General features: G+C 36.0%; 1 protein-coding gene across 3 annotated transcripts; it reads left to right on the forward strand.

Annotated features, from left to right (window-relative positions):
- Positions 1-1,976: 1,976 nt before the first annotated feature.
- On the forward strand, positions 1,977-17,589 carry HGL1 (heteroglycan glucosidase 1). Of its 3 annotated transcripts, XM_021971972.2 has the most exons (24): positions 1,977-2,182; positions 2,277-2,465; positions 3,654-3,945; positions 4,067-4,135; positions 4,211-4,348; positions 4,464-4,581; positions 5,140-5,222; positions 5,527-5,622; positions 7,125-7,293; positions 7,371-7,513; positions 7,587-7,673; positions 7,892-8,077; positions 9,141-9,308; positions 10,992-11,112; positions 11,204-11,273; positions 11,848-11,935; positions 12,052-12,172; positions 12,815-13,008; positions 13,103-13,211; positions 14,012-14,167; positions 15,515-15,617; positions 16,241-16,414; positions 16,804-16,949; positions 17,214-17,589. In XM_021971972.2, exons 2-24 carry the CDS (start codon positions 2,290-2,292, stop codon positions 17,405-17,407), a joined length of 3,201 nt encoding a protein of 1,066 aa, XP_021827664.1. In that variant the 5' UTR covers positions 1,977-2,182; positions 2,277-2,289; the 3' UTR covers positions 17,408-17,589. The 3 variants fall into 3 exon arrangements, with proteins under 3 accessions (XP_021827664.1, XP_088109273.1, XP_021827665.1); XM_088253147.1 differs by having other exon boundaries at positions 1,977-2,465; XM_021971973.2 differs by lacking the exon at positions 1,977-2,182 and having other exon boundaries at positions 2,329-2,469.
- The last annotated feature ends 934 nt before the right edge of the window (positions 17,590-18,523 follow it).

Here is an 18,523-nt window from a genome sequence, read left to right on the forward strand (position 1 = left end):
TTGGAGGCTGGTTACGAGTAGGGTCGTCACTGTGATTGTTCGGGCAAGATTGCTTGGACATGGCAGTAGTCAAGGCTGTGGTGTCGGAGGTTACACCAGCTTCAGACAAGGTTCCGTGTTGGTTACTCTCTCTTTTAATATGAGCATATGCTGCCTCAAGTTCAGGTTTAGGCTCCATCATCAAAATCTCTCCTCGGATTTGATCGAAATTGTTGTCCAAACCTGCAAGAAAGATATAAACTCGGATGCTCCATATTGCTTGGACTTAATTGATCAACCTCTTGAAAAATCTCATTGAGCTCACTGTAATATTTGGCAAATGATGCACCATTTTGCTTCAATGTGAATGACCTCCTTTGAAGGTCATAAATCTTGGCTTCATCAGCACCATCTAAATAGGTTTGCTTGATTGCATCCCCGACTTGCTTTGTTGTGTCATAACAGATAAACCGTTTAATCTGATTAGGTTGCATTGAGTCGAACAACCAACTCTTGACTTGGCAATCCGATGCATGCCATTTATTAAATGTGGGATCTGTGGCTGTATGCTGGGTAATATCACTGGTCAAGTGTCTTTTTTTTTCTCGCCCAGTTATTTTCATCTCTATGACTTGATGCCATAGAGAATAATTATTCTCATCCAATTTGATTCCTGTCGAGAAGTTTGAGGTGTCACTCTGCAAAGTAACGATTTGTGTGGTAGTGTTGGAGCCTCCCGACACCAAGGATTGATTGGTGTTTGCAGACCCATTATCTTTGGCCATGATATTGGCTTACAAGTGATGAGAAAAAGACAAAAAAAAAAAAAATATTGGCCTGAGGGGAAAAAGCAAAGAGAACGATTGCTGCTTTTGTTTGGGAACTTAAAAGTATTATTGGGGATGAGATGCTCAGAATGGTGGAAAGTGATTTACAAAGGAGGAGAATAAGACAAAAAAAAAAATGATTTGACTAGAGGGAAGGTAATGGGCTGGTAAGGGGTTGTATATTTGTTGAATCACGATAACAATGATCTGAATTGGTTTGTATGACCGCTGCTGCTGTAGAAGCGATTGTTAGGGTTAGGTCAAGAGACAGTCATGATCGACTGCTCTGATACCATCTCAGATTGGGTGAAATAATATTTCATTGATTATTCCAATGTACAACTTTAAGAAGAATATATATACAGAGCCTAGGAAACTATTCTAGGAATGTAATTATGAGCCTATAATCTTGCAAAATCAAATAGTTGACTTAGACTAATTAAGAATGTACAGCTCATTTGACAGTCTCTACAAAATTGTTGCATTTAATAAAAAAAATATAATTGTTGTAAAATGAACGATATATGTGGAAATATTGAGCTGTTGTTAAAGTAAATGAGACACAATATTTAACGAGGTTCGGCCATGCCTACGTCCTCAGAGAATAACAGTAGTAACTTTTCCACTATGTAAAATAATATGGCTACAATTTTAGTGTTTACAATATCTCTAACTCACTGATATTTTTCTCTTGGAGAATTTCTTTCTGCTATCGTTTCTCTCCTCTCACTCTTCTTTCTGTCTTCCTTCCTCTATATACTTGGGCTCTCATATTTCTTCTTTGATGGTGTGTCTCATTACAATGAAGGGATGAAGTCCATTTATAGGCAAAGCCTCTTGGCTTTCCGTGGGTGTGCAATTATTTCTTCCAATATGTGGACTCCACTTCTACAACACCTTCATCATCACTTTTACCCACTCGGACAACAAGTCTTCAAATAAATAGTTAATGGGCTCCATCACATTCTTTACAACAATAATCAATTCTTCTATTTTTCTTTTAACAATTGTACACTATATAACATGACTTGTTTCCTACTGACACAAAACTACATGATTAACGAAAATTCTACAATGCATAATTGATAGCTAGAAAAATAAACTATTTGGCCATTTCTCTCCCTATTTCTAACATTCACATGAAACAAAAGGAAATGAGTCATAGTTCATAATTGATAGCTAGAAAACCAATGACACAGCTTACAAGATACAATCCCCTACGTGTCAGCTCTCCAATACTTCCCAGTTTCCACTAGAAAACGACGAATGAGCTACTAGATTCCTCCTCTGTTTTTTCATATTTAATTTAATTTTGGTTGAAGTTTAGTTTCGTATGATGTTGGATTCACGGGAGGGACTTAAGATGATTTTCAGAAGTAAATTTTAAATTTTATTTGATGAAATAAAATAAGTTTAATCACAGTAAATTAATAACAACAAAATAATTGATGAGAGAAATATATCATATAGGTCCAAAACACCAATGGCAGAAGTGGTAGCATTGAGTGGCAGAGTAGGTGGGGGATCGTCGAAACTCGAGCTAGGGTATCTTCATCGTCTTCCTTTATCTGGTACCAACGGCAACAGTGTAGTTCATGCAAGCCTCTTTTCAGGGGTGAGGTTGAGGACGAAGACTGGTCCTCAATTTGGATCGATCAGGTTTGTACGTATTCTTGCCTGATTTGTTTTTTTTTGGGGTGTGTTTTTAAGCAACAAATTGTGACAATGGTGCCCCTCTGCCTTGTTGGGATAAGAATTCTTAAAAAAGTGCACTAATTTTTATCAAGTTTATGATTTTACAACAGCTCTTTGAAGTCATTGCCTGTTCTGTTTTGTTTCATTTTGTTTTGTTTTGTGATGCATTCCTTACTAATTTTATATTCTTCATACTTAACCCTTTTAACTCTCTTCACATCCAATTCTTATTTGATTTCTATCCACAATACTTTCCATGTTCATTCTAGCAACCAAACACCGCTGTGATGTGTATGTAGCAAGTTTCTTTATTTTATTTATTTAATTTTTCTTCCTGTTTGGTAGTAATATATTTGTATATCCAAGGTTTGCAAATATGAACAATTGTATGTGGAAATGCACCGTTCATTTGGTCGTTGCTAATTTAGAATATTCACTTTTTGACAGTAATTTATTCCTTGCACATACGTTTATGCATTCGAGAGATGTGATGATATTTTATATAGGTATTAAAAATTCCGCCACTTTTTTGTTGGGACGCTAAACATGAATATGTAGTTTGACCTAATATTCAGTTCTAAATTTTGTGTAACTTCACAATTCCAACCGGAAGTAAATAGTAAATATTAGGTGTTAGGGGCCAGGTAGCATCTCTCTTCTACCAAATAGGGAAGTCTTAGTTTCGAACTTATGAAAGGAAAAGGAAAGAAAAGGGGGAAAGTCCAGGTCCAACCCTTTCTAATTGCTAGTTTTAGTGCCTTCTGTTTTCTGAGGGTGTATGGAACTTGGTAGAGGAGTACTTCAAGTTGTCTAGTCCATTACTGATGTTTGGTCTATAAAACTTTATTTATACTCTTTGTTTTTTTTTTTTTTTGAAATTCTATATTGACATTTCCTTCTGTTTGCATGGAGAAAAAACCTCACTAATGTGTGATAATTGAGTTGTAATAGCTCATATGATACAAACACACTGTAAATTTTCTCTGTTTACATTGACAACTCTATAATCTTCTTTCACATTTTTAATAGTGATCCAGAATGAAATGTTAGATTCAAAATGCATATTCCCTTACGATATTAGTTTTTGTGCTAGAAGAGGTCTGATAAGAAGTTCATTACTCCAAAATTTACTATGGTTATTTTGGCATGCAGAAAGAAGAGATCTGCTAAAAGGTTGGTTACTGAAAGTTTGATCTCTAAAATGGCTGATTATGAAGGAAAAGCAGCCGTTACAGATGTCACCTCAGGATCTATGATTTTTGAGCCTATCATTGAGGATGGAGTATTCCGATTTGATTGTTCTGCAAATGATAGAAATGCAGCATATCCTAGTATCTCTTTTATTAATAGCAAGGATAGGGACACACCAATTATGAGTCACAAGATACCTTCATATATCCCAAATTTCGAATGTCTATTGGGGCAGCAGATTGTTAAACTCGAGGTCAGCAATAGATTTTCAAATTGAATTTGGTGCTCCTTGTATTATCTATTAACTATATTGTTTTTTCATCGTGATAGTTTCTATGCCTTAAATTAACGTGATAGAATTGCTTTTGGTCTAGCTTCCTGTCGGGACCTCTCTCTATGGAACTGGGGAAGTTAGTGGGCAACTTGAGCGGACAGGGAAAAGAGTAAGTCATCTTTTGATGATCTATCCATGAAAGATTTCCTCCCCTCTAAATGTTTGGTATTTCTGCTTGATTTAGGTTTTTACTTGGAACACTGATGCATGGGGTTATGGTTCTGGAACTACATCATTGTACCAGTCACATCCTTGGGTTCTAGCTGTTCTTCCAACTGGAGAGGCATTGGGAATTCTCGCTGATACAACACGACGCTGTGAGGTGCCGTGACATCTGGATCTCTGACCTTCTGTTGTATGTGAAAGTTAATGTTTTTATATATTTTTCTTTTAATTTATTAACCTACTTTTTGGTTCACTTTTTTGTTCATGAGCAGATTGATACGAGGAAAGAATCGATGATACAGTTCGTTGCTCCATCCTCTTATCCTGTCATTACATTTGGTCCATTTCCCTCACCCCAGGCTGTTTTAATATCTCTATCCCATGCAATTGGTAATTTCCTAAACCATTTAGCATATGCTCTTGTGGTATGTTCTTCAAATGTTTTATTGTGACAGCTAAATATTTTCTTTTGGTACATTTTGTTCAATTGCCCATATAATTGAACTCATTATTGGTATTATGTCGATATTTCCTTGTCATTGCTGTATTTTTAGACCCGGGTATTTGAGTCAATATTTAATACCTTGTGTTAACATTCATAACTGAAATGTGACATCTAATATACATGTAACATAAGATAAAAGAAAATAAATACTAAATTTGATTATAATTGATGAATTCGATTTAAGGAATTCGACGAGAAGACAGGTATGCAGTATGAAAGAAGTTATGTGTTATGTGATTTCTTATGAATTAGAATAACTAGACTTTTGAATTCAAAAAAGTAGATATTACACATGCTATATGTTTCTTTGCATATAGTGGCGCTTGCAGATGTATGTTGCTTACTAGTCAGTGCAGTCCATAGTATATAATGCGGTTCCTTCTCCATCATTCTTAATTTATTGTTTTAGTATCTGTTTTTATTGTTTATGATTTCCTCACCAGGGACTGTATTTATGCCACCAAAGTGGTCGTTAGGCTATCATCAATGCCGTTGGAGCTATGACTCTGATAAGAAAGTTCAAGAGGTAAGTATTTGATAATTATCTCAAGTTAAAGTTTCTCTCCCTGTCTGTCTCTCTGTCTCTGTCTCTGTCTCTCATGCATGCTTGTTTTCTCTCACTTTCTCTTGTTCGCTTATATGTTTGGTCAAATACATATTCAAATACTATGCCATAACATAAGAATGAGCTTGTCAATCAAATAATATAGTACTTGGAACTAGACAGTACATCTTAGTTCTGTAAATTCCTTGCCACTAAATAGACAGTACAAATTTCTAAAGCGTTATACAATCTATTGCCATGATCATTGACCAGCTTACACTTGCAGATTACAGGAACATTTCGAGAGAAGGGTATACCTTGTGATGTTGTATGGATGGATATTGATTACATGGATGGTTTTCGTTGTTTCACTTTTGACAAGGTATGTTTTCCCCTAAATGTTCTTAATGGATGAGAATACATTGTTTCTGGTTCCCCATCTTCAGTTCATCAATGAAACCATTTACTGCTTTCAGGGGTGAATTGAAGTTTGAGAATCTTGTATATGTTATTGAGACATTTTATACATGTTTAGGGTTGAAAGTTATTCTCCAAATTTTTTATAGAGATTTACTTTCAAGAGAGTGAAAGGTGTTGTGTGGCTGTTCCTTTGAGTGGTTAGGCTAAAAATATGTCTAGAGAACATAAAACAACAAAGATGTTCTAGGTTTGCTCTCGTCTTCTAGGCATGGGTATTTAAGTGGTGCTATTGATGCGGATGTATTGTGAATCAGGTTTCTGTTTCCGTTTATTGTAATCCAGTCTTCCATGAGCATACCAAGCACATTGAAGTAGATTGTCTTTTGTTTTTTTTTATATGCCAAAACATATTTACATTCCTCATATAAAGTCTTCTGATTGGCTTGGTGATATTTTAACCAAGCCCCACTTATGACGTTCATTTGTGGAATTTTACTCCATGCTGGGTATCTTTGACTTTTACGTTCTAGCTTGAGGTGCAGTGTGAGCAGTCTCATTTTATTTTACGTCCAGAGCCTTAGAGACAGTATTTTATTGGCTTGTGAGACCCCCAACTGGTGTAAACATAAGCATAACCAGATGTTGTGTAGTTGTAGTAGTACAAACCACACCAGAAATGGATACCTTGCAATAAAAGAAAAAAACGGAATAGAAGATACACAACCACATCTTTTACCATGTATATTAGCCGAACTCAAGTTTTTGAGTCCATCTTTAGAAATCTGTCATAATTAATCTTTTGATGTTGACTTCAATCTTTGAATGCTATGCAATGAATTGCCGTTGGGAGAAAGTAATAGGATCAAATTTGGAAGGTCGATAAATGAGTTCTAGGGCAAAGAGATCCAAAGGAAACTTGAATGTGATTTTTCTGGGACAGAGTAATAGGGTCAGGTACAAGCTCTATTTTGCTATTCATTATGCACTGATATACAGTGATGTAGGCATTGTTGGCTCAATCGACAAAGCACAAGATTGTGCTTTGTCCTACACCTATGCATTTTAATTTTTTTATTGAATGAGGCTAGGAAATTGCAATGGCACCCCCTCATTCTAGAATAAAACTAAACAGTTGGCCAATTTTTGCGTGGTTTGGAGGGAAAGGAACTCTAGAACTTTAGGCAGTAAATTTCTTACGAGTCAATGTTAGATTGTTGGTGACTGTTTCCTATTATCTATGGGATTGTAGAATGGGGGGTATCTGTTTCTTAGGCCTATTTGGTATTCTCTTACGGTTCCCTCTATCGGTTTTGCTGTTCCATTTCTTTTATAAAATTGTTGTGTTCCTATAAACACAATGGTTACAAAGGAATTTGGTGATGAAAGAATTGTTCTGTTTCTATAAACACCAAAGGATATTGGGTATCATTCCTAATAAATAAATTATATTCTGATATCTTTCAGGAGCGCTTTCCAGATCCGAAATCTTTGGTGAAGGGTCTAAACCAAAATGGTTTCAAAGCAATCTGGATGCTTGACCCAGGGATAAAACTGGAAGATGGTTATTTTGTCTATGATAGTGGTTCTAAAAATGATGTCTGGATTTCAAAAGCAGATGGAAGACCATTTGTTGGTACATTTTCTCTATGTAATGGTACCAAAAGTCAAACCTAGTATGTTACTGTGTTAAAATTTTCTCTCCATTTCCAGGCGAGGTGTGGCCCGGGCCTTGTGTTTTTCCAGACTATACACAGGCAAAAGTTCGATCTTGGTGGTCCAATTTAGTGAAAGATTTCACTGTAAATGGTGTTGACGGAATATGGAATGATATGAATGAACCGGCTGTTTTTAAGGTAGTTCGATAATAGTTTATTGGTGCTTGCAAATTTTTTGTCGGTGTTGATCTTATTCTTTTTCCTTTTTCAGACTCTCACAAAAACGATGCCTGAGAGCAATATTCACAAGGGGGATGATGAACTTGGAGGTTGTCAAGTTCACTCACACTATCACAATGTATAATTTACTCAACCTTGCTGCTCTGCTATTCGTTTTACTTGCTTTTAACAGTTAGTTTAGGTTCCAATCTTGTAAGGATCTTTTGTCTATGGCATATTGGGAGGAACTTGACTGCCTTACTGGTTTGTGAATGCCATTTTGATTGATTGTTGTATGTATCACTGATACAATGTGAAACTTGTGAACTTCAATTTGTTGACTTTGCTGCCTGTTAGGTCTATGGCATGCTGATGGCAAGATCAACTTTTGACGGCATGAAGCTGGGTAGTGAAAAAAATCGTCCTTTTGTTCTCACCAGAGCTGGATTTATTGGTAGCCAAAGGTATGCTGCAACTTGGACAGGAGATAATCTTTCAACCTGGGAGCACCTACATATGAGCATTTCCATGGTTCTTCAATTGGTATGTTACTCTAGTAGCTTGCTGTTTGCCTGAGTTAAAGACGTAGACTTGATTTTATTTTCCTTCCCTGTTCTTATATGGTTAGTTTGTTGTACAAGAAGAACATGTGCAGTCTGCATGAAAGATTACTTGTAGCAATTGAGGTGTTGTGGAAAAAAGTAAAGAAGAAAGCTCGCCTGAAATTGAGGAGCTTTCTTCATTTCTTTCTTTGTTAGAAAATGCCACTTTGTTTCTGACTTTCCATTTTGTCTCATTGGAGGACCTGGATTTGGATCTTCTCGGGTTTTCTCTTGTAAATCAATTGCAGGAAAGCTGAATGACAACCCATCTCTTTCTTGCTTCCATCTTCTCCTATGATTGGAAGGCTAAAACACCACCTAAGATAGGCATTCTATCTGGGATTAGTTGGATCGTTGCTCTTGGTAGGGCCAACAGTTGTGATGGGGTTTTACAGGAGGATACCTAATTGCTTTTCTCCCCATTGTTGCATCAAGTGTAGAGGAGAGGGTGAAAGTTCTGATCACTTGTGGGTTCATAACCCAATAGTCTTAAGTTTAGGTGAACGCTGTTTAGGGAGTTGGATTGAGCTGGGTTGCTTCAGCATCTTTTATAGCATTATTTTGTGAGAGGCGCAAGGATTTTGGGGGAGGCAAGATGGGTGTAGTCTGTGTTTTTGGGTGGTGTGGCTAGACAGAAATAGAAGGATTTTAGTGTTTAGTGTATACTTATGATTAGCTTGGTTAACTGCTCATGGAAATATCAGTACTTCTGACATGGCCTGAAAAGTATGGATCGTTTGTTGCTGCATTGCCCAGTGGCTTTTTCTTTATGTTCTCATTTACTCAATGAAAAAAGTTTATGTTGGTCTATACCGGTGTCGTATAATGCGTTACTATGTGAGAAGTTTGATTTTTTTGGTGGAAATGAAGTAAATTTGTTTCTTTTAGTTAGTTACTCAAAACAACCCAATGTATATATATATATATATATATATATATATATATATATATATGTATATATCTTTATCCAACTGTATTGTAATTACTGTTTAGTTTGTTTTCAGGGACTTAGTGGTCAGCCACTATCAGGGCCTGATATAGGTGGCTTTGCTGGAAATGCAACACCCAGGCTCTTTGGAAGGTGGATGGGTATAGGTTCTATGTTTCCCTTTTGTCGTGGGCATTCTGAATTGGACACCATTGACCATGAGCCATGGTCGTTCGGGAAAGAGGTTTGTCATGCTTCATTATCATGAATAACTATTGTGCTTGTTTCCTGAGTTATCCCTTTATTAAATATCGGCTGGTGCTTCTGGTTGAGCCACTTTACCATACATTAGAGTAAGATAACCTTCTTAGAACACATATAACTGTTATACATACAGGTCTCCAGCTAAATCTTCTACTCTATTAGTTTTGCTGCTTACTTTTTCAGATCTGTGTACTTGGGTAGTGCCCCTATGATCTGAAGTTCTACTAGTTTTCTACTTATAAATTAAAACACTAGAGGACCTAGGTTTTGGATGTATTTTCTAAGCAGCTCCATGTTTCTTCATGTATTTCGGGTTTTCAAGGAAGTTGGAACCATCTGTTTTCTTAAAGCAAAGCCTAAAATCGTCTAATGCTTCTTTGGTTCCTACCTATATAGATCCACAAGCACAAAAGCACAAAAGCCCAAGGAGACAATCTCTGAAGAGCCTACAATCTTACAATAAAAACCTGAAATTTCTCTCTGCACACCAAACTTCAAAACATTGCAATGGTAAAACTAAAGTTTGGATGACATTGCAATGTCAAGCCTCTGTTTGTTGGACCCCTAGTTCACTTTTTTCTGCTTATGTAGAGTGTGGGACCCGTTTTGTGTTGACAAGGACACCAAATTTGCACCACATGGAAAATAAATAGGTGACAAATTGTAAAAGACACATGGCCTTTTAAAAATATTTTCGAAATCTAGTAAATTTATAATTGAAAAAAATATATATGAATAAAAAAAGTGTTCCTCCTCAATGAAGGCGCAGTGTCCCACCTCCCTGCTTCCCATCCCCATCTAGATCTCATCTGAAACGGAAGAAGAAAAAGAAAACATCTAAAATCTGCAGAAATAGAGGAAAGAAAAAAAAATTTGAGCAGCAGGACTGAAATGGAAGAAGGGTTTCGAACAAGAATCATGATTTGTATTAGAGGGTGATTTCTTCCCTACAGACAGGGACCTGCATTTTGGGGTGGCTCAGCTGTTTTCAGCTTTGGTCCTTTTAGCTGTCATTGATATGTCTAGGTGTTCCTTGAAATTCTGGTACATTTATATGCCTCCTGATTCTTCAGCTCCTTTACCCATCACATGACAAGTGTAATGATTTTTGTGATTGTGTACACGTGAAAGTTTCTTCCTTTGGCTGAGAAGCTCAAGATATTGGGACTAATTGACAGGAATTTGGGGATGAGGGGTTCAGGAGTAAAGGTTGAAGATGATATGGCTTTTGAATGGTTAGAGCAAAGTGTGGAAATTGGAAAATGTGGGACTGAAATCTCTGGCTGTTGTTAGCACTTGGTAGCTTTATTGACCGACAATATCATCCCCAACCCATTATCGTTAATAAGAGCATGGTTCTGTTGGGACAGAAAGATACTGTGCTTTGGTATTGCAACTTCAATGCCCAAAAAATACCTCAGTGCACTCAAGTCTTTCATTTCAAGTTCTTTTGCTTGATAATTTTGAAGCTATTTTGTTTCGGTATTGTGAGAGCTACCTTAACTTTCGTGCCAAAGTCAATCATCCAGGAAAGGATATGCATTTTTATGGTTTTTATATGTTGCAATTTGCTGTAAAATGTTGATGTGTGCTATTGTTCTTTTTAGATTTGGGTCTGCTAATTCTGCCATTAATCAGAACTCATTTCAATTCTATATGTTAGTGTGAAGAAGTATGCCGTTTGGCATTGAAAAGGCGCTACCGCCTTATACCTCATATATACTCTCTCTTCTATATGGCTCATACGATGGGTACTCCAGTGGCAAGTCCTACTTTTTTCGCTGGTGAGTTTTTTAGCTGTTGAATGGTCTAACTTCTTTGGACATGATAAGGCTTTGTTACGTGACTAAGTGCATATGTAAAATGCGTGTTCAGATCCCAAAGACCCCAGCTTAAGGAAATTGGAGAATTCTTTTCTGTTGGGTCCACTTCTAGTCTATTCCAGGTTCACCCTTCTCCTACAAGATAAAGAACCAAATCCTTGTAGATTATGTCTTTTATGGTTTCTGTAATCTGTACCTTGTGCTTTTAGCAGACAAAGACTGAATTTGACATCACCTTTCATGAAAAAGGCGACCGTTCCTTGCTTTATATTAACTTATAAATCCATTCATTTATATAGAAAAGTAATTTTGCAATAACAGATGCCTTATGTTATATGTTATTATGTTTCTTTTCGAAGTGTTCTTTGCTGTTGTGAGAAGTGAAGTGAAGACCTGAGTCTATCAATATTATGGCTAAAGTAATGTTACTTCCTTTCTAGGTTTAATTGTATGTGATTCTGTCACCCTTGTATTCTTACCTTTTTTTCCCACCTCATACTTTGTTTGCATCATTGGGAAATTAAGAATACAATGCAAATTTATAATTGTGCCCTTTGAACCCATTGCAGTACAGAGATCTGTTAAGTGCTTTCTAGTTTCATTGAACTCGTGGATGGTGTAAAGGAGGTTCAGTTGAAATGTTTATTTATATCTGATCCTTGCATTTTATTCTGACATCCTATTTGTCTTGTTCAGCACTTTGCCTGGTCAGGGGATGGATACTTTGCAGTGCACATTGCCCAAAGGAATTTGGTTGAGTTTTGATTTTGATGATTCACATCCTGTATGTATGACTCTATATATTGATATGCTTTGGTTTTCAATTTTTTCTGCTCATGTTAATACTTTCCACTCATTTCTTTTCTTCTTTTTTTTCTCGCTCGTTTCTGGTTATTGCAGGATTTACCAGCTTTATATTTGCAAGGAGGAACAATTATTCCTGTGGGTCCTCCTCATCAGCATGTTGGTGAATCTAATATATTTGATGACTTGACTCTCGTTGTTGCTTTAGATGAACATGGTAATTATGATTCTGTCAATTTCCTTAACAGATAATTGGATTGTTTGGTTGTAAAATCAACAGTTTCAAGTTTTGGATGGTCATGCACAACTTAAGGTCAAATGCGTGATTATTGATGTAGATTTTAAATTAACGTAATTGAATACATTGAATTAAACCAAATCATACTTGGAAGTGTACGGATCTATTACAATAGAGATAAGAAATTACGAGGTTGAACCCACAAAAAATTATTAAGACAACCTATTGCTTAACTAGTTCAACAAAAGTTGTATTTGATTTTGGGTAACAATTATATTAATTAGAACAATTATTTATAAATAAAATGATAACTTCAATTGGACGTGGCACTAAGGCATTGATAATATGAAGATGGGCCCATATTCTGCATCATATTGCTTAGTGGGTGGTGGATTTGTTGTTGTTTTAGGTGTATCGATTGGATTATGATGTTTTGGTTCTTGTTTTAGGTGTCTGATGGATGCTTTGCTTGTCCATGTTTCATGCAGTTCCTCTAGTTTTCTTTTCTTCAATAAACGTTTCATCAAGGGAAGAAAAGAAAAAGGACAATTAGGTTTTTCCAATTTTTGTAGGCTAAAATTAGAAGTTATAAAGATTTATCAACTTTCTCTTTATTTACAGGGAAAGCTAAAGGTGTTCTATATGAAGATGATGGTGATGGATATGAATTCATGAAAGGTGGATTCTTGTTGACACACTATGTTGCTGAACTTCAATCTTCTATTGTTACTGTCAAAGTTTCAAAAACTGAAGGATCTTGGAAGAGGCCACAACGTCGCCTGCATGTGCAATTATTGCTTGGTGGAGGTGCAATGGTATGGCTTATTTTCTTTAGGGATAACAATCCAGTGTCTGGGACTAAGCCAATGCTAATAAAGTACCATATTTAATCCTGAATCCTTCAAACAGGTTGATACATGGGGCAAAGATGGAGAGGTTCTTCAAATTTTAATGCCTTCAGAACAGGAAGTTGTGAAGCTGGTTTCTACCAGTGAGAAGCAGTACAGATCTCGTTTGGGTATAATTCTTTTATGCCATATACGGGCTCATATTTTCCTCAGTGTGTACCTAAAATATTGCTAAGTTCTACGTAATTCTCGATAAGCGTTACCTTTTCTGAAACCCTCTAAATAGATTGCATGAACCAGGCCTCAATAAAACCATCTGGATTTCATAACCCCAGGCTGTTTTCTTTTTGAAAAAAAAATAATTGTGTTTATACATCTTATGTTGGTGAGTTTGCATTTTTCCGTAAATTCAAATTGCAACAAGTATTTATGAATTTATGGGATTTTAAGGATTAATATTTCTTGTTTATGTTGATAAAAGGCTTTGATAAAGAATCTCTCTGATTCTTGCAGGATGTTCTAGTCAATATCTCTTCTTTCCTCTTTTGTGGTCTCTTTTTTTTTCCGTGGGTGGGGGTTGCTTTTGTGGTATTAACTTCACATGTCTTTGAGCGAGTTTTTGTAGCATTCCACTTTTATATAGGATCTAGTGTTTTCACATGTTTCATTTATAAAGAGAAGTAAGATGCTAATATATTTATATATATACAATCAGCTACCAGTGCATATAAGTATATATACATGCAAACATCTTCCCTGAGACCACTCTGCATTGTAATTCAATAATCAGAATCATCTATTCTTGAGGTCGCTCCTGGTGAAAAATTAGTCAAATTGGTAACTGTTTTGTCATCTAAACTGGGCAGACAAAACAAATAGGATGTTCACATACAAGTATATTGGCGAACATCCTCACTTGAAAATTCTCTTATATATTAGTGACAGTGCCCCTTTTAAATTGTTAATGTAGAAAATGCCAAGGCTATTCCAGACGTAGATGTGACTTCTGCACACAAAGGAATAGAACTCTCAAGGACTCCTGTTGAACTGAAAGGTGGTGATTGGGTTGTTAAAGTAGTTCCCTGGATTGGTGGTAGAATAATTTCCATGATGCACCTTCCTTCAGGTAGTACTTTGAAGATTATTTTCCTTTCATTATTATATGTTTATAATGTATATAGTTTCTATGACCTCCGTTGTGCCATTTACCCTTCCCCTTCATTTGGTGTATGTCTGGATATTGTAGTACAAAATCTCTGCTTGCTAAATTGGTTTAATTGATGAATCAGTATCGTTGTCCAAGATGGGTGTGAAATTTTGAAAAGTAGCCAAATTTTGGACATGTTAAAGATTTTTAGCTCATTTTCTTGGACTTTTAGAATTTTAACCACTGAAGAGGGTTGGGGCACTGGTCGAGAGGGCTCGAGCATGACTCGAGGGGACCTCAAGCGGCTATATTTTGAAATCTTGAAAAAGAGGATAAAATTCTTTAAATTGTTAAAAAGAATGTTTTCCGAATTTCCCAAGATTGATGTGCTCAGTGTGGACATCACACTTCATCCTCACTATACTTCTGAAAAGTTCTTCCTTTTCTCTCCAACCATATTACCCACAAACCACCTAGCACTGGACAATTACACAAAACTCTAGCCTTTCTTCCACCAATGAAAGACATACACTTTTGACAAAGAATCTTTAAGAGTGAATGAGGAATAACACATTAACCCCTGCTACCTCAACCAACCGCCACCATAGCCCAAAGCATATGGACATTGTTAAAGTGAGTTCCAGATTCTGCCTCTTTTTTTCCTACAAGATTCACCAATGAGGAGGCAGACACATTGGATTTTCTTCTTTGTACCAAATTGCAAGTGTTTTCTTGGGAGGAACAGTAGACTTCGAAATTATTTTAGCAGGCTGGAACACAGAAAGGGATTAATTATCAAATAGAAAACTTTAACAAAGATAAAACCACTGATGAATCCAGTTTCCATTTCCACCTATCTGGACTACGTGCTGAAACCCGAATATTCTCCAAAACTACCAAATTGCAGCAAACTCCTCAATCTCTTGTTCATGTAAATTTCTTTGGAATAAAATTTCATTTTACTTGACCTGCACACCCTACAATGTTGACCCCTGGACAGCCTGAAAAGACGAGGAAATTTTAAGCACAAAGATAGACATGAATTGATAAACATTAAAATGATGGATAAAGTCCAGTCTCTGCCACAAAATTTTTAGTTTCGACAATGACTCAGATTTTTCACTACCATGAATCTATTCAGTTACAAATAATTAGTTGAGGAACTCTAAGGACACAAACATGATAAACTAGGTACAAACTTTCCAAATTAAGATTTTGTTGCACGAATTGATGTTTTTGTCAAGATGATGAAAAATAAGGGTTGTAACCCTACATCACTTCAGGATTCTCTCTATAGTTGATACTTATATGCGGTTATTGTTGCAGGGACACAGTGGCTTCACAGTAGGGTTGAGGTTAATGGGTATGAAGAGTATAGTGGTACTGAGTACCGCTCTGCTGGATGTACTGAGGAATACAATGTTACAGAGTGAGTTTCTGAATAAATATTGGGGTTTTCCTTATGAGCCCAAATCCTGATGTCATTACGATCCTTAGTTTCCCAAAAATATTCCCGTAGTCAAACTAGAAAGTATTCTTTTATACAATCCTTTGTGTCAAGATTTTTAACTATATAATAAAATTTCAACCAGTAGAACTTTAACATACTTTAAACTAAAATTGCACAAGAGTGACACCCCAAATTACTTCATAGTATAGATTAGATGTGAAAAGCAGGTGATATTTTTCAGCTATCCTATCACTATATGTGTTCAATATATTCTTCTAGCTATGAGGTTCTGTCCTTAAACCTTCTAAACTTTAAACATAAGTTGTATGTTTTATTTTAAGACCATGTTAATGTATTGTATCTCAAAGAGCCACCACCCTTTGTAGAGCTGCTTTATAGTTCCCATCAATTAATACTTTTCTATTTTAGTTGCAAAGTATGTGAACTTTTTAGCCATGTTGTAGTTCAAATATGGAGGACCATTTTTTCCTGGTTGAGTAAAAATAAATGGAGTAAGTGGATACATTTGTACGTATGTATGTATGTATGTATGTTTAATGGGCATTATGATAGTTGTATTATTCTCTGAAACGTCAATGCAGACGGAATCTTGAGCATGCTGGAGAGCAGGAATCTCTTTTGTTAGAAGGTGATATTGGGGGTGGTTTGATTCTCCAGCGACAGATATATGTTGCAAAGAATGATCCCAAGGTTTTCCGAATCGACTCTAGCATTATAGCACGCAAAGTTGGTGCTGGTTCTGGTGGATTTTCAAGGTTTGCTCTAACAAATCCCCCTCCTTTCCCTTTTGTTTTCTCTGTACACACACACACACACACACACATATATATATATATATATAACCAAAATGTATAAATGTTTGACTACTAAATTAGAAACAAAATGTGAATTTCTTACTATGACTAAATGGAGGAGTTCACAAGTTGCTCCCCTCTCACTTTTATTTCAAATAAGCTCAGACATTCGTGACTTTCTGTTAACTTGCAGATTAAATCCTTGTTTTTCCTATAAATTAAAATTTTGACATGGAAAATCCTTGGATGGATTTGAATTCTGATTTTCACTTTGCATGCTTTTTTTTTTCTTTCCGTAAATATCATTTCCTTTGTGCATAATTTTGTCTGTTTTTGTTTTCTCTTTGCAGGCTGGTCTGCCTGAGAGTACATCCAATGTTCACCCTCTTGCACCCCACAGAATCATATGTCTCATTTACAGCCATTGACGGGTCGAAGCATGAAATTTGGCCAGAATCTGAGGAGCAGTTCTATGAAGGGAATTTATTGCCTAATGGTAATGCTATCTATCTTTCAATGTCTTACATTCATTACAATGAGACATTGGAACTTTATTATCCTGCTCAAAATGTGGAACTATGCCTCACTTTGAATGTCACGAAAATGTTCAGGAAATTGCTTAGATTTCTTTTTCTATTTCCCTCCTATTTTCTTTGTCATTGCATCCATAAAAAGAAATCAAATTTTCAAAAAATTTAGTTCACTCGTGAAAATGGTTATATTTGATCAAGCTTTTCTTTCATTATGATTTTTGCAACAGGTGAATGGATGCTGATTGATAAATGTCTTGGGTTGGGGCTACTCAATCGGTTTGATGTTAGCCAGGTTTACAAGTGCCTAATCCACTGGGGAACTGGTACTGTTAATTTGGAGCTGTGGTCTGAGGACAGGCCTGTTTCAAAGCAGTCACCTCTCAGAATCGCCCATGAGTACGAGGTCGTCACAATCCCGTAAAAAAATGTGGTAATTTAATTTCACTGTCGTATAATTGTATTTACCTACAAAAAAATAAAGATCTTAAAGTCAGAGAAGTTGAGATATTGTATAACACTGCTAAGTGTGGCATTGTGAACGTGAGAAATGTTATGTTTTATGCACTACAATTTTACATAAGACTTGAGATTGTGAAACAAAAACTAGGGCCCTCAGATTTGCTTTTTTCGGTTTTCAATAAGCACCATGTTTCTCATTTACTCCACCGTCGCCTTCTTATATATAAGTTTAACAGCAGTATACCCCAAAAAAAATTACCAAGTTTTGTCTAGAAATAAAAACCTCATTTTTCTTGTGCCATGCTTGTCCCAAGGCTCAAAGCAATTAAAGAACCCAATTAAACCTTGTAGATTAGAAGTGGGAACTTTTTGTAAAAACTATACTTTTTAGGAAAAATAAAATAAAAAATGAAAGTATCAAAACTAGATCCGGCAATATTGCACATGACCCGTTAACATGATACGAATTCACATCAAATTATCAGTATTTGGGTTGAGCTTAATGGGTTGGGTTGAAAACGGGTGAATTCGTTAGCCACCCGTTAAGCTAACGGGTCGTGTCGGGTCAATTTGCGAATATTCGCATCCACCCGTTAAGGAGGGTAATTCTGTAATTTTATAAAATATATATTTTTTTTTATAAAAATCTCATATCCCCAACATCATGCCTTTTTTTATATTATATTCTTTCTTCTTTTCCTTCTCTCTCTCTCTCTCTCTCTCTCACTCTCTTTTTAATATTATTTTTCCTTCATTCCACTTCCTCTCTTCATCGACTTTCTCATCTCCCCCTCTTTTTTTCTCCTCTACATCTCTCAATCTCTCACTTTTTTCCTTTTCTTTTCCCCTTTCGGAAATTTTCCATCTCTCCCCTCCATTTTTTTTCTTCTCTTCTTCTCCCCCCCCTTTTTTTTTTCTTCTTCTTATTCTTTCCATTTTTTTCTTCTCTTCTTCTCTCCCTCTCTGTTTTTTTTAATCTATAAATAATCTAATCAACCAACTATTTTGCTTCTCTTCTCTTGTTTTATCATTATGCAAGACTAATCCTAAACTTGTAGATTTTTGGATGGTGTTTATG

Source organism: Prunus avium, chromosome 5, assembly GCF_965620075.1.
Source record: "Prunus avium chromosome 5, drPruAviu1.hap1.1, whole genome shotgun sequence".
NCBI lineage: Eukaryota > Viridiplantae > Streptophyta > Magnoliopsida > Rosales > Rosaceae > Prunus > Prunus avium.

What these genes read in the sequence shown, in the direction of transcription:
- HGL1 (XM_088253147.1), top strand. Translation starts at nt 2,290, where the DNA reads ATGGCAGAAGTGGTAGCATTGAGTGGCAGAGTAGGTGGGGGATCGTCG. An exon ending in TTGAGCGGACAGGGAAAAGA is followed by an intron (nt 4,136 to 4,210) that starts GTAAGTCATCTT and finishes TGCTTGATTTAG; the next exon opens with GTTTTTACTTGGAACACTGA. An exon ending in ATGAACCGGCTGTTTTTAAG is followed by an intron (nt 7,514 to 7,586) that starts GTAGTTCGATAA and finishes TTCCTTTTTCAG; the next exon opens with ACTCTCACAAAAACGATGCC.